Source organism: Protomyctophum bolini (assembly GCF_963924005.1).
Source record: "Protomyctophum bolini genome assembly, chromosome: 15".
NCBI classification, from domain to species: domain Eukaryota; kingdom Metazoa; phylum Chordata; class Actinopteri; order Myctophiformes; family Myctophidae; genus Protomyctophum; species Protomyctophum bolini.
In genome coordinates, this window is record NC_137876.1 from 15,083,547 (window position 1) to 15,099,615 (window position 16,069).

Consider the following 16,069-nt stretch of genomic DNA (forward strand, 5'->3'; position numbering starts at 1 on the left):
ATTGCAGCTGTAGTACAAACTTGAATTATCCTCTTTCAATCTGCCGAGCTTGTTTTTCATAAAAATCCAACGTAGAGATGTTATGAGCTACTTTCTGTCAAGACATCCTCTGCAAGTGATTCTTTTTGGAGTGCTGGAGTTTGGAAGCACTCGTCGTATGTCACTGAACAGCCCTGCGTTCCACCTGTTTCGAATTTGCACATAATGCAGGAGGCAGCAGCGCGACCTGTTAATAAAAACGAGTGCCAGTGCTTCCAAACTGCAACACATTATTGTGTGTAGTTTACCATACCATATCATACCATATCATACCATACCATACCATACCATACCACACCACACCACACCACACCACACCACACCACAGCCGCAATTTGCAACTTTGAAGAAAGTAAAAATAGCTCAAAATTCTATACTGTAGCCTACTTATACACAGTGGTGTAAAGTAACTATAAGTAGGCTACAGTATAGAATTTTGAGCTATTTTTACTTTCTTCAGTATTTACAATGCAGTGTCATGGCTCTAATTGCTTTTTGACCATTGTACCAACTACCATAAGTACGCCTACTGTTTTACTTTATGTCAAAGTAGCAATATCACAATATAAAACAAAAAGGTCTGTATTCAAAGTGGCAATATCATAATATAACAATACAAGTAAAAGGTCTGTATTCAAAATTTTACTTAAGTCAAAGTACAAAAGTATAAAAGTGTTCAAAATGTATAAAACATCTTTTGAAAATAGCAGATCTACAAGCTCACAACAAATGTACATCGGCTATTTTCAGATGTCAATAGTGGTTAATGTATGTTTTGGTAATGATATTCAACATCCACAAAGTAAGTAACTAGTAACTAAGGTTCAAACTGGTAAATTCACATATATTTGTGGAACCGATCGAGTCAATAAATGTAGTTTATTTTAATTAACTGAAAAATAGACAATGCTTCTTTAACGATACAGACTGAAAATTGTCTCATTTTTTACCCATTAATTATCTATTTATTAGCAAATCTTTATAACAGTCAATCAATCATGACATACTATACATTACAATACAAAACAAGACAAACTGAAAATGAAAATTGTCTCTCTCGTGTGGTCTTTACGTGTCATTACATCAACAACAGCCAGTTGTTCAAGGGCAAAGCAATGTCCCGCCCCCACTGCCAGTCGATTGGTTGAAGTTGGGATCTCTGAGAGCTCATTGGATCTCCGGTTGCCGGTGAGATGACGAAAGCGGTAGTAGTAGTGACAGGAGGACTGTCCACAGCCTGGTGAGAAACGTGGGTTTATTTATCTTCATGATTCATCTCTTTAACATTTAAAGTCTTACTTTCTTCATCAGGTTTAACATGTTGTACAGCTCAGGATATTTCTTGCTTCTATGGAAGTCATAATTCATATTTAGAAGCTGTGACGAAGAGCTAGAACACTATTTAGATGCTGTTAGCTTTAAGGCTAAATTGTTGCAACTTTTTACTTCAGTATTTATTCTATAATATTCGCGGAAGCATTTGTCATACATTGTCACCGCGTTATAAAGACTGTTTATACGGTGTACGCCTTGGGTGTGATCAATATGTCACGTGTGGTGGACTAATAAGAAATAAATAGTATCCATACATTGCTGTTAAAATTGTTTCTTTTTCAATGTTTCTACCACAGACAGAGAACTTGGTATTACATCTCCACAATCCGAAATAACGTTCGTTTAGTTTGCAGGGGAGTGGTTCATGGAATTATTTAGGATTTGTGGAAATTGTTGTGTTTTATATTCATTTTCGACATTTTTGCTGTAGACCTTGTCAGTTGAATTGCTTTGCTATGGGAACAGTTTAGGGCAGTGGTTCCCAAAGTGGGGTCCGGGGACCCCCAGGGGTCCTTGAGGGAGGTCCAAGGGGTCCCCAGCTAAATGATAGTTTGGAACCAAATGGTCCCTTACTCCCTTATGGGTCTGTAACTCTGAGAGTGTAAATGGAACAAAATGGACCCCAGTGGGGCCATTTGGTTCCAGAGTTAAATTAACATCGATTTTACAATATAAATTGGGGGTCCCAGAGATAGAAATTCCATTAAATGGGGGGCTGTAGCCTAATGCATGTCAAACTGGGGGCCCTTTAATTAAACAGGTTGAGAATCACTGTCTGCTATAGAGCCGTAAAGATCTTCTCTTATCTTATATCTTAAGATATTCCAGGGGGTCCCTGGAATATCTTTTCAAATAATTAGTGTAAATTTGGGGGTCCTTGACATGAAAAAGTTTGGGAACCACTGGTTTAGGGTTCATGTTTGCTGCCAGTACTGATGTTATTTTACAAAGTACAAACAACACCCTGCTAGGCTGCTACAGGAATTGAACTTCTCTTAGTGAAGTAAAGTGGAGTTCCTATAATTCTACTGACAATATTGATATGTGTAAATCTTAATATTTACACATTTAGTCTTGGTGTTAAATATGGATAATTGAGTTAATATGTGCAAGGAAGGACTGGAAACATTCCCATGAAACATACTGTTAATTACATGGCTATCTCTAAGTCAAACAACGTTTTGACTAAAAGTCTCTGTTTTTGGCCTTTTTAACTTTTAAATAAGACACTGTCTGCCCTGAAATGATTGAAGTACCGGTATTAAGATTTATTTTTTACTTCAAAATGCAACTTGGCCATGGCACCACTAGGTGGGGGTAGAGATCGTGTTATGAATCACTCCAGCGTCAAGCGCTTCTATTAGCTCAGGCAGTGGTTGGTTATTAAAGGGAACTCTGAGACCCCCCTTGAGGGGGTTCCAGCAGGGGGTCCCCTAGCTCAATTATTGATAGTTAATCTTCACCATTATTACATGTACACTGAAATACACCTAGAGAATGTACACCCATGTCTATTTTCACCGTTTAACCGTTATCTCTACTATAGGCTTTTCCGCTACATAGACTGTAAAGGAATTTTAGACCTTAATCACATGACCATATCAGATGATGTTGGATTAGGGCCCCAAAGAAAAGGCTTGTATTTTTGGGGTGTCCTTGGAATGTAAAAGGTTGAGACTCACTGGCTTAAAATATTTAGTTGAAAGACAATGAAAACCAATTATGAATCAACAAAGTGGTTCCATTGAACTAATTAAAATATTCTTAAAAAAACAATGAAAGAAAAAACGTATTTAGCTGGAGAATGATGACTACAACTACTCAACCATGAGAAGAATCATTATCTGCCTAATACAAAATTACAAATCCATACCTAATCCTGTATCTTTATGCTCATTAGATAAAAGACTGAAAATCCTCTTTATTGCCAAGGTAATTACTTGTCAGTGTGTGCACTGCAGCTGTCATACTTTGGTCTTTCACAAATTATCTTTCCATTTATACCTGTGAAATGTGACTTCAGTTATTTGGAGCCGTTTAATGCAATCCCTCAGATCTTACATTTGGTTCCATTTGTTCACTCTCTGAAACTTGCCAGTACCCAGTAGCCACTTTTAAATCGTAGGACGGTGTCTCGCTGAATCACACAGCGAAAACAGCAGATGTACAAGTTCTCACCTTGTGAGCTTGTTGTAGAAAGAAAGCTATTAGTATTAATATGTTTCCCCCACCTATAACGACAGGCCCAAAATAGGGCAGAAAGCTTGAAAGCTTGCGTTTGTGTAGTTGTTCCGATACCAATACCACTATCGGGAAAGCTGCCGATACCGCCTAAAATGCTGGCATCGGTATCGGCCAGTCTAAGTATGTCATTCTGATACCATGTAATTTTTTTGTCCATGTCATTCACATATCATTTTGAATAGGCCTCAATTGATGTTGCACGACTGTTTTATACTGTCTCTTACTGTACTATTTACATGATTATTTGTGGCTTGTGGCTGCACACACAATTATTAATGGATTTAAAAAAATGTATTCCTAGATCAGTGGTTCTTAAACTTTTTAAAACATTTTTGGATATTTTTTTCTGCCTTTATTTGGATAGTATAGTAGAGCGAGACAGGGGACGGTTAGAGAGAGAGAGGATGCATTATGTGGCATGGGCCTTATAGTTGGGTCGTTTACGACAGTTCTGTGACCGCGGAGAGCAAAGGTCCGTTTCTCAATGGATTTGTCATCTAGGACGGTTATTAAACAAATTGAGCCCCCATGTGAATCGCAAAAATGCGGGGAAAATTCATGAGACCCCCAAATCTATATGGCCAAAAACCTGTTAATGCAAAATGATCTAAAATTCATTCTGCTTTCAGTAGCATGTGATGTGTCAAACTAGGGGGCTTTCATGATTCTGAATCCATTCGTTATTCATTAGTTTTGCACAAAAAACACTCCTTGGGCTAAAACAGCCATAGCCGTCATCACAAATGTGATGAGGTCAGCACATTTGAGCACATTTGAGCAATGTTTACAAATTACATGGGGGCTCAATTTGTTTAATAACCCTCCTAGATGACAAATCCATTGAGAAACGGACCTTTGCTCTCCGCGGTCACGGAACTGCCGTAAACAACCCAACTATTAACCATAGTGGATTAAGCCAGTGGAGTTGCAGACCTGTAAGGGTCCATTTGGAACCCCCTCAAGGAACCCACTTTTGAGAACCACTACTGGATTCTTTTTAAATTACACACTGGTATGGTATGGTATCGGTACTCTGTATCGTATCGACCGATATGCAAGTTTACGCTCTCACCGGAGTGTGTGTGTGTGTGTGTGTGTGTGTGTGTGTGTGTGTGTGTGTGTGTGTACAGTGCATCCAGTGTTCCAGATGGCGGGCCCCAGGTTCCGCCTGCCTCCGCTGCCCACCATCGGAGAGCTGATCAAACTCTACAACCTGAGGGCTGAGAAACAGCTGTCACAGAACTTCCTGCTTGACATGAAGCTGACAGGTCAGCCAGCATTCATTCTGTCTGTCTGTCAGTCCGTCTTTCTTTCTTTCTTTCTTTAGTTTTTTCCTCTCTTTAGGTCGCTCTCTTCCACTCTTTCTCTCCTGCCTCTCATCCCCCCCCCCTCTCTCTATATATATAGCTGCAATGCACCAACACCTGCCAGCCACTGTATATATTCTGTACATACAGTAATAAGTATAGCTCCAGTAGTGTGTGACTGCTCTGCTCTGAGCATGCAGGGACACAACAAGTGCGTTTTGTATCACCATGGTGCACTTGAGCTCGCGGCAGGCACACAGCAGCCTTGTTCATAGCCATTGAAAGCGACAGGCTCTTTGTCCAGGGGACTAGTAGTATACACTGAGCAGATAGTCCTGCTAATGTGAACAGACCGAGTCAATTGCACGCAGCCCCTTCCTTCCTTCCTTCCCTCGGCCGCTCTCCGCGCCCCTGGAAACGTGATTATCGGTGATGCAGTGCAGGCCTGATCTGCTTTCATGTCCTTGGACAAGGTGACTGTGTGTTAGATTAATGTATCCCCAACTTCGTCATAGCGAGGTAGACGCGTGCATCATCAATCTCCATCCAGACTCTTAATAAAGACCTTCTAAACCGTCAAATAATTCCTAATTCCTATGATGACGCATCAGTCCCGCAGACTTTATCGTTGTAGTTCACAAAGCGCACACAAGCCCCCGAGTCAGCCTGGTATTAATTTCATGTTTAAATTATTCAATTCCATTAACTGTGTCTCTCGCTCATCCGTCCATATCCCTTTCTCCACGTTTCTCTCTCCAGACAAAATAGTGCGTCAAGCGGGCAGTCTGAAAGACGCCCACGTGTGTGAGGTGGGCCCCGGACCCGGGGGCCTGACCCGCTCCATCCTCAACGCGGGCGCAGCAGACCTGCTGGTGGTGGAGAAGGACTCCCGCTTCATGCCGGGCTTGCAGGTACCGCTGGAGATCTGTGTGGGGCAGTGGCTTACAGGTACCGCTGGAGATCTGTGTGGGGCAGTGGCTTACAGGTACCGCTGGAGATCTGTGTGGGGCAATGGCTTACAGTTACCGCTGGAGATCTGTGTGGGGCAGTGGTTCCCAAACCTTTTCACGTCAAGGTCAAGGACCCCCAAATTGACACCAATTAGCCCGCAGACCCCCATTTTTAAAAGATATGCCAGAGCCTGCAGACCCCCATAAGAGAATGTTTTTACGGCTCTAGCAGTGATTCTCACCCCGTTTTAATTTCAAGGACCCCCAGTTCGACATGCATATTAGTCTACAGACCCCCATTTAATGGTATTTCTATCTCGGAACCCAATTTATATTGTAAAATGTTAATTTAACTCTGAGAGTGTACAAATGTGTACAAAGCGTGGCATTTGTACACTCTCAGAGTTACAGACCCATAAGGGTCCATTTGGTTCCAAACTATCATTTAGCTAGGGACCCCCTGGAACTCCATCAAGGACCCCTGTGGTCCTTTTTTAGAGCACTATTTCTCAAACACTGGGTCGGGACCCGAAGGAGCTTTATTGGCATGAGAAAACAAACGTTTACATTGCCTCTGATTGGCCTATCGAACGTCCCCTTCCGTGACTCACCGTTACGTTCCTTGGACGCACGCGGAAGCTTGGGAAGCTAACGCTATGCTTCCGCAAAAGCTTGCCTATATGTTGCCTATTCTCGAGATACACACGAGTCTATGTCTAAGGTATAGGCTCTGTACTTGGTCTGCTCTTCCCCCCTCTACATCAAACCTCTTTGCAGAAAATAACCTAACTACAAGCTCACAACACGTCACAGAGATGTTGTGAGCTTGTAGATCGGCTGTTTTTGGCTAATGTTCACCTCAGAATGTGGTGGTTAATGTAAATAAAAGAAACGGGTCATATCACACACAGATTTTGAGACCCTCTGTAGTGATGCTGAGGACCCCCATGAAGACCCATGCTCTATAGGGCAGCAGTTCCCAAACCTTTTTGGCCATGCACCCCCTGTTACCTCCCGACCTAGCTGAGAAATATAAATTGCATAAGCTAGAGACATATATTTCCTTATTGCGAACGCAGTGAGCATTTACTATGAGACCTAGCAGATCATGTCTGTCTGTGTGTGTGTGTGTCTGTGTGTGTCCCACCTTTGTGCCCTTATGGAGCTGAGAGATTTGTTTGTGATTGATGCAACACACTCCATATTTGGACGTATAGCTGCTTTGGGGACTCCTTATATGGTTATGGCTAAGTTAAAAACTTAACTTAAAAATAACTTAACTTAAAAAAATAATAACTTAAAAATAAATCTTAAAAAAACCCAAATATGTACGAGCTGCGTTCGCTTCCCGCGTTTGCGCGTCTTACTGGTATATATATATGCCTATTAGCCCACAATTCAAAGGTATTGTTTTTTAGGGGCGGCGGTGGCTCAGGGGTAGAGTGCCTGGATGGGAACCGCAAGGTTGCCAGTTCGAACCCGGGCTCCCCCAGAGTTACTGTCGAAGTGTCCTTGAGCAAGACACTGAACCCCTAATTGCTCCCGATGTGCTAGTTGGTGCCTTGCATGGTTTCCGCTGCCATCGGTGTATGAATGGGTGAATGTAATGCACAATCTATGTAAAGCGCCTTGGATAAAGGCGCTATATAAATGCACCATTTACCATTTACCATTTAAGGGGCGCTATGCTATGCACAGGTTTGTATGTCTGTGTGTCTGTTGCACGGAATGTGATGATTTGATTGGCTGAGTACGGAATGTGATGATATATGATGATAAGAGCACCCCTCACTTCACACGAGTGTGATTTCTTTTACTTGTATATTGCGGAAACTTTAGTGTTTGGTGTTCATCTACAATGATGCATTTACCTTGCAGAGCCATCAGCCAAACCAGCCAGACATTCATCTGTGGACTGCTTCAGAACATCTGACAGCTATGCCTCTGTTTAGAAGTGGCCTAAAAGTACTTTAGGTGACACAATGGATCATTGAAATGCAGCCAGCCAGGGTCATTCCTATGTTAATTCGCACTGTTGGCAGCGTTTGTAAGACGGTGTGAATGGCTGTGTTAGATTGATACGCGATTATTGTTCTACAAGTTGAAGGCTTTCTCGCTGGCACAAACGTGTCGTGCTTGTGAGATGTGAGTCACGTGCATGCAGCTTAATAAGCTTGTGGAACCCTTGTGCTCACTGCTCAGCCCTCGACTACATCCCTGGCCCTCACGGTTCCATTTGTACACTCAGTCATGTCTGTGAAGGGATGCATACCAAACTGGAGGTTTGAGGAGAATCTTGATATGTCTACCAATCACTTTGCATTTGTATAGTGCCAACTCGTAACAAGTTATCCCGAGACACGTTAGGCGTAGAGCAGGTGCAGAGCGCCCATACTCTGTCTACAGAGACCCAACATGCCCGCTGCATGAGCAAACACTTGGCAGCGGTGGCCAGGAGGGAAGAAGAAGCAGGCTCTGGGTGGGCGGCCATCTGCCTCCACAGTGTTGGCAGAGAGAGAAGAGACTGACGATCTGTACTATGCACCCAGTTTACTTACTGCATATATACAAGCAGAGCAGATAACGTTACATACATTTGATAAATTGCTGCTGCTATGATTCCATCTTGTTTTAAATGTTTTATCCTTATCTACCGGTACATCTGTGGCAGTTCAGCCTGCCACTGAGACTGAATGGCTAAAGTTTGAATTATTTATTGCGTATGTTGCAGAGAATTATATTATTTTGGAATGTGTATGTAAATGAGATGATGATGATGATGATGCTTGATTGATAATTGGTTGACTCCATTGTAGGGAGCAACTATCAGCTGTGGGGTGTGGGGAACATACCAACAGTATGAGGGTTTGGGTAGAGTTCAGTCTCACTTGAGGCTAGGTAAGAGATAACAGGGGAGAACTGCCAGCCAGGGAAAAGCCTGTACCAGTTCCTGCTTGTCTCTTGATTGTATATTATGTGACTCTAAAATGTATTATGAATGAACTGTGATGTCTCTGGACATTGTGAAGCCACTGGTTAGATTGTGGAATCAATCCTGGGTTGGTTTGGTCCATTGGAGGGGGACCTGCCACTGCACAGGAGTCAATTTAGGACTGCCCAGGCAGGAGAATAGACCTATAGAGCCAACCAGGCCAGTGAATGTAAATACTAATAATGTTGTGTATTTCTTGTAACAACCATTTCATGTGGACTCTCAAAAGGTGAATAAAAACGGATTGTTTCTTGCATAGAAAAGACTGCCTGCTATTTTTGCCATTTTGAGCATTTTGAGAACTGGTTCAGTGCCAATTTTGGCCTACACTACCTTCACTCAGACCAGAGTGTGACAACATCTATCTATTCTGCGGTATGCTGTATATATTTTCCAAAAGCAAAATCATAATTTCTCTTTGAGCTTGTGGATCTGCTACTTGTGATGATTTTGTGTGAAGCAGTAGTATGATAGGGCATTAATTCACCAACAAACACAAAAACCCCACAACATTGTAGAATAAGGAGAATAAGAGTTATTTTTAGCACAGCAACAACATGCACGTTAAGGACATACTCCTTGCCAGAGCTCTCTTGAACAAAGCTTACAGCTGGAGTTGGTCCCTGGGCGCGAGCACTGCTCCCAATAGATAGGATGGGTTCATTGATTGAATACTTTATTAACCGTTTGCAAATTATTTATTTAGCGATGCAAAGTCCTTAAGCCAATGATCTGCTTTTATGGAGGGTGACTAATCCTCCTTTCAGTCTTTGGAGAGGACAAACGTCAATGATGTGCTCCATTGTGTGCTCCTCTCCACCACTACTGCTCCATTTTGTGAAGGCAGGCCAAGCAGGGGCCATGTCCAGTCTTGAATCTATGGAGCGTAGACTACCGGCTCCAATCCCTACTCCCCTTCGAATCCGCTCTCAAAGAGCACATACAGGTGGCTGCAATTTGACACTGTCCCCAATAAAAATGAAAACGATGAAAATATATTGTCTTTTTTTTGTGGCTTTCGCCTTTATTTTATAAAGTCTTTAGTCTGTAGTTGCTGAACAATTACTACATTCAAAATGTATCACCTGGAGCCAACTACTTTGGCTTTAAACAGGCACATCAAAGTGCTTGTCTTGTAGCAAAAACATAAAGGGTAACTAAAATGAATTGGACAGCCAACTAGTGCTGCACGATTCTTGCTCAAATTTAGAAATGAGATGAGATTGCATACAGTAGGTTCAATTAATCGTACAGCATTAATGTGATAGACACATTTTGTGATAGACTGTAGATGTACTAACAAAATCACATGATGTTATGTTGTTGATTTCATGTGTATCTCCACAGCTGTTGTCGGAGGCAGCACCAGGCAAAGTGAGGATAGTTCACGGGGACATACTGACATACAGAATGGACCGGGGCTTCCCTTCACACATCACTACAGCCTGGGAGGACAGTGAGTACTGTGTGTGTCTGTGTGTGTGTGTGCTTTGTTTTAAAAATATAAGGTTTTCTTAATTTCCTGAAAAATGTATATTTTTCATTTCCTGAAAAATGAACATTTTGGAGTTATGAGGTTTCCTCCCGACAACAGAGATATATATATATATATATATATATATATATATATAAGTCATATATCTGGATGAAGTTACAATTTGGACATAGTTATGAATAGGTCCTGCTATCATTCAGCCATGTTTTGTGTGACGATTTTAAATCGTCTTTGGGACCATGGACTTTAGACTTTAATTAGGAAGCCTATTCCACATGACAGCTGCTCAGTATATGAACAGGCCCTTACAGCTGTTAAATCGACATCGTCTAATGTCTGGGTGTCCCTGACCTTCACCAAATTGTTAACTAGATACCTGGGTACCTCACTGTTTGCAATCCTGGCTGTGAACCATACACATTTTCATGTGAGATACTCTCTCTTCAACTCGAAGCCACTTTAGGCTAAACAAAGGGAGAAGATGTTTTGGGATGTAGTTTGGGGATTTATCTGATCATTTTGTTCTGAGAGGTCTATAGCTTTGTTTAGAGCAGGGGTAACCAACCGGGGGTTCGCGAGCTACCGGTAGCTCGCGGGAACGTTTCCAGTCGATCGCGTCAGACCCATTGGAATAATGTCAGTGCCGCTCGTCACATGCAAATTAATTTTGAGCAGAGCGCTGTGACTCTGAGTTTGAGAATAGACCCCATCGTCCAAGGGTGTGTGTGCGTGTGTGGTGGGGAGGTGGTATCTTAGCAACACTGAATGATCTGTCCCATTGGTCGTGTGCTCGTATCATGAGCCAATGGCTGCAGCTCTGAGCTTCCCAGACCCAGGTTCACATCTCATGCCGTAAAGAGAACTGACAGGTCAGCCACAGGGCTGCTACCATATTAGCAGCTGTGAGCGCTCTTCTCTTCTCGTGAAGAAAGCAGGACAGAGTTGTCAAATAAATCCCGCCGTCATTCATACTGTATTTATTCTCCGACCCGACATTAAAATACGGAACAACGTGCGTCCCGCGTATCAGTTCATTACGGGGCTCGTGACAGGCTGCAGACACTTGAGGTGGGACTACTAGCCGATAGCGCCGCTGCTCCTTCAGTTTTCGTTGTTCGTTGTTATAATGTTTTTTATTATTGGGATTTGATCATTGATGCAAATTCTAAACATATGGATGCAGCTGCAGAAGTTGTGTTGCTTAAAGGAATGCATAGTTGCGTTCTCCTCAACTGCTGCGCAGCAACAACAAAAATATAAAAATGAGAAAAATATACTGAATATACCAGTCTGCAATGCAAACTAATAGGCGAGTGCACTCCAGGGCATATGCAAAGGGAAAGAATGACTTCTGTCTGTGACAATAATCAATGCTACAGTTTGAATTCTGTACACATGCACACATAGAGCAAAAAATATGATAAATATGAAATATGAAAACTTGTTGAAGTACAACGCATGAGTCAAGTAGCTGCTTTTGTATCAAACCCTTTCCTCTTTACTGAGCCTACTGTCATTGAACTGCTGTCCGATAAAATGCAGGATGTGTTTGCATTAACTTCAGATATTTAAATGGAGATTATTGGATTAGTAAGTGACTGTCACCTGCAGGTCAGAGCTAAAGAGAAGGAATTTTGGTCTCTTGTGAGCAGAGAAGTATCCCCTGATTGTGTCGTGTGCACTGAAGCTACATGCCTACTTTGGTTCCACGTACTTATGTGAAATGGCCTTTTCACAAATGAAAATAATAAAATCCAAGTTTAGAACTCGTATGACTGACTCACATCTTAATGACACCCTCAGACTGGCAATCACTAAATATGAACCAGATTTCAAAACGCTTGCAGATAAAGTGCAGTCACAGCAGTCTCATTAAAGGTGGGCTGACCCTGAGAGTATGTCACCATATCTGTGCAAATATATATGGTCAAGTTATGCCTATGTCATTTGAACATCTGCCAATGTGAATATTCATTGAAATGAGAAACAAAATATTTCTAATACTAATTATTTCTAATTTGTCTTAATATTATTTGACATTGATAATATAACTTACTATAAGTATTTATTCTAATTTAAGCTTTAGTCTTTGTGTGGATGTGTGCACATGCATTGAGCCTGTCAGAAATAGCAAAAAAACAAGTGTTTTTTCTAACACGTTTTAGTGGTAGATCTTGGCTTACAATTGGGAATAAAATGGGCTCTTGGGCTTGAAAAGGTTGGTTACCACTGGTTTAGAGGATATTAGGGATGCTAGAAGTATCAGGAAGTGCAGGCGTAGTCAAAATGACATATTCTACTAGTGCTGATGCCTGTATTTTCAGGGCTCTTTGACCTACCCGAGTCAATGACTCTAGCAAGACATTTTGCTTTTTGATTTACTGTTTTTTGTTTTACTATTTTACTGACTTTCAATGCCATGTTCTTTCTCATTGTTGTCTAATATGCAACCTAAATATATGACTGCCTCCCTGGCTTTGACTTCATGAGTCCAGGAGAGTTCATTAGGTTGTGTTTAGACCCAAAGAGTATTGACTCGGTTTTACCAAGGTTACGTAAGTGACAACTTATTATGATTAGTGTAGATTTTCGTCTTCCACAAATTAAATTAAATTCCCATTGACAATGAATGGAGAATTCTACGTCGGTGTCTGTGCAAATAGGCATAGTGTCTATTTTCCCTCATGATGTACGATGATAAGAGTGCCCCTCACTTCACATGGGTGTGATCTTTTTTCCTACTTCTGACTTGTCCTTGGGAGACTAGTAGGGCAAGTGGTCCGTGAAAAGGAACAAGTTGCAGTTACAGGCTGATTTCATAATAAAATGAAGAGTGAATCTAGTATACTCCCCTGTGGAGTATACTAGGAGAGTGTTAGGGGTGAGGACAATGTGCAGCTTGTGTGTCCACCACTTGATCTCTTTCCCCCAGATATAATATCAGGTGGGTTGCCAATTTTAACCAATCAGGAGAGAGTACCCATTTATCAGCTTAAATGTCCGTTCCAATTTTATCTGCTTTCTTTCTTTGTGTGATGTAATATATATATTACAGGCATTTTTCTTACTTCTTTTCCAGGGGCAAAGGTTAAAAACACTTATTTTACGGAAAGAAAATCACTTATTGTCATGTTTCATTCATTTATGTTGTTTCTCAGAGCCACCCAACCTCCACATCATAGGGAATCTGCCATTCAGCGTGTCCACTCCTCTTATTATCAAGTGGCTGGAGAACATCTCAAACAGAAGCGGGCCTTTCGCCTACGGACGCACGCGGCTCACGCTCACCTTCCAGAAGGAGGTCGTCGAGGTAAGGAGGAACGCTCACCACCCACAATGCACCATTATTCCGTTGCCGTCGCGTATAGAAATCTTTTAAGTAAAAAAAACTCCCTTCCTTTTAATTATCATTTTAATAATTTAAAATAGTGAAAATAGCCAATGTACAAGCTCATAAGGTGTTTGGAACTAGTTGTAGATCGGCTATTTTCACTACCTATGTGTGACACTTTAGAAGTAGGGCATCAATTTACAAAGTAGAAATATGGAGATACCAGGTTTCTGCCCGAAAGCAGCGATTTTGTAATGCGACGCATCCTTCGCCAAGACACTTTACAACTCTGCGAGGACTAAACATAAAACGGCTACATATGCCATTTCCCACGTTTTCAACGTACACATTTAAGTCATAATTAATTTATCTCGCCTGTTCTAAACAAAGGTACAAAATGAAGTGCTTGTTCTAATATATTATTTAATTGTAACAAAGGAGAAGTGAGATTGGGAACACGGTACATGTGTTGCCCCAGTTAATAACGCAGATTTACAAAACATGTCCGGCACATCATCAGATGATCAGATCTATGAGCTTGTAGATCGGCTATGTCCACTATTTAACCCATTCTGGACGGGAACCCCTTTTGGTGTTTTAAGCATTATATTATACTTTAGCTATTTTAAAATAGCAGATCTACAAGCTCTTAGTGCGGCACCGAGTGTCATGCTATACGAGCCTGTAGATCGGTCGTTCGACTGATATAATTGTAAAACACAGCCGTTTGACTGATATAATTGTAAAACACAGCCGTTCGACTGATAGAATTGTAAAACACAGCCGTTCGACTGATAGAATTGTAAAACGCGGCCGTTCGACTGATAGAATTGTAAAAAACAGCCGTCCGACTGATAGAATTGTAAAACACGGCCGTTCGACTGATAGAATTGTAAAACACAGCCGTTCGACTGATAGAATTGTAAAACACAGCCGTTCGACTGATAGAATTGTAAAACGCGGCCGTTCGACTGATAGAATTGTAAAACGCAGCCGTCCGACTGATAGAATTGTAAAACGCGGCCGTTCGACTGATAGAATTGTAAAACACGGCCGTTCGACTGATAGAATTGTAAAACACGGCCGTTCGACTGATAGAATATTATTAATTATTATTAATATTATTCCAGTTTAAAGCTGACATGTGTTTTGTGTTGAGTGTTCAATATTGTTGCAATATTAAAATGGTTATCTATCCCAAGTGTGTGCACTTGGAATATAATATTGTAACCAAATATTATTTTGTTGCCAAAACTGAAAAAAATTATTGTGCATTGTTTGTCCAACTTCAGGAATAAATGGCATCAACGTTTAGGAAAAACGTTAATTTATGATCGTCAAATATGGTGTTTCAGCTAATCTAAGGCAGTGTATGGGCTAAGAGTGCCTCCTAGTGTCTAGAATTACTATTACTATGTTCTTATGTGAAGGTCCTCAGTTTGTGGGGGTTTCATACTCGGACCTCACTAGGCCCCAAGTACAGGGTGTGTGTGTGTGTGGTTTCTCAATTGAAATTGAACTGTGTATGTGTGTGTGTGTATGTAGCGTCTGACAGCCAGCACCTCCAGCAGACAGAGGAGTCGTCTGTCCGTCATGGCCCAGTATCTGTGCACCGTCCATGACTGCTTCACCATCCCTGGACGAGCCTTCGTCCCCAAACCTCTGGTAAGGATCACGCACGCGTATGCACACATACTGTATCTATCTGTCTTTATATCTACACTACTGCTGCATAATAGTGGGTCCATGCTGTATCCACACACACACGCACACACACACACACACACACACACACACACACACACACACACACACACACACACACACACACACACACACACACACACACACTACAAGGTGTCTTTGAGGTGTCATGCGATGTTGTCTCGATCCTATCTCATCTCAGGACCCTTTCTGGGTGGTAATGATGCCTGCTGGGTATTTGAGAGACGAGGCTCCATAATGAGAGAGAGAGAGAGCACTGCTGCTAGTTTAGGTCCCTCTGCCTCCCTGTGTGTGTGCGTGCGTGTGTGCGCGCGTGTGTGTGTGTCTCACTGCTGTCAGGAAGAACTACGCTGTTGCGTAACACAAGAGAGCTGTGTGTCGTGCATGTGAAAATGAAAGGATTTTGTATGTCTCACAATGTCTATTTCTAAAATTCAACTCTACATTTGTCCCTAACAAGTATAGTCACACACATGCGCACACTAGGGTGTTAAGCAACTAGTCGACTATTCAACTAGTCCACTAGTAAATCCACTAGTTGACCTTGTTGGTACTAGTTGATAAGGAAAAAAAACATTTGTAGGCCTAGAATAGCCTACGAAGGTCAGCTAGAATGCTACATTATAGTCACCAATGTACACAGTTTTTAAA

At 41.7% G+C, this 16,069-nt stretch overlaps 1 protein-coding gene across 2 annotated transcripts in view; it reads left to right on the forward strand.

Moving 5' to 3' along the window:
- Positions 1-1,259: 1,259 nt before the first annotated feature.
- The window catches only part of tfb1m (transcription factor B1, mitochondrial), a 67,546-nt gene continuing 52,736 nt past the window's right edge, over positions 1,260-16,069 (forward strand). The window contains exons 1-6 of one of the 2 annotated variants that reach the window (XM_080783879.1): positions 1,260-1,288; positions 4,749-4,886; positions 5,685-5,836; positions 10,215-10,323; positions 13,521-13,672; positions 15,239-15,358. In XM_080783879.1, coding sequence (XP_080640005.1) covers positions 4,766-4,886; positions 5,685-5,836; positions 10,215-10,323; positions 13,521-13,672; positions 15,239-15,358 — 654 coding nt within the window. In that variant the 5' untranslated portion in view covers positions 1,260-1,288; positions 4,749-4,765. The remainder of the gene's footprint in view (positions 1,289-4,748; positions 4,887-5,684; positions 5,837-10,214; positions 10,324-13,520; positions 13,673-15,238; positions 15,359-16,069) is intronic. The other variant, XM_080783880.1, reaches the window with a different exon arrangement.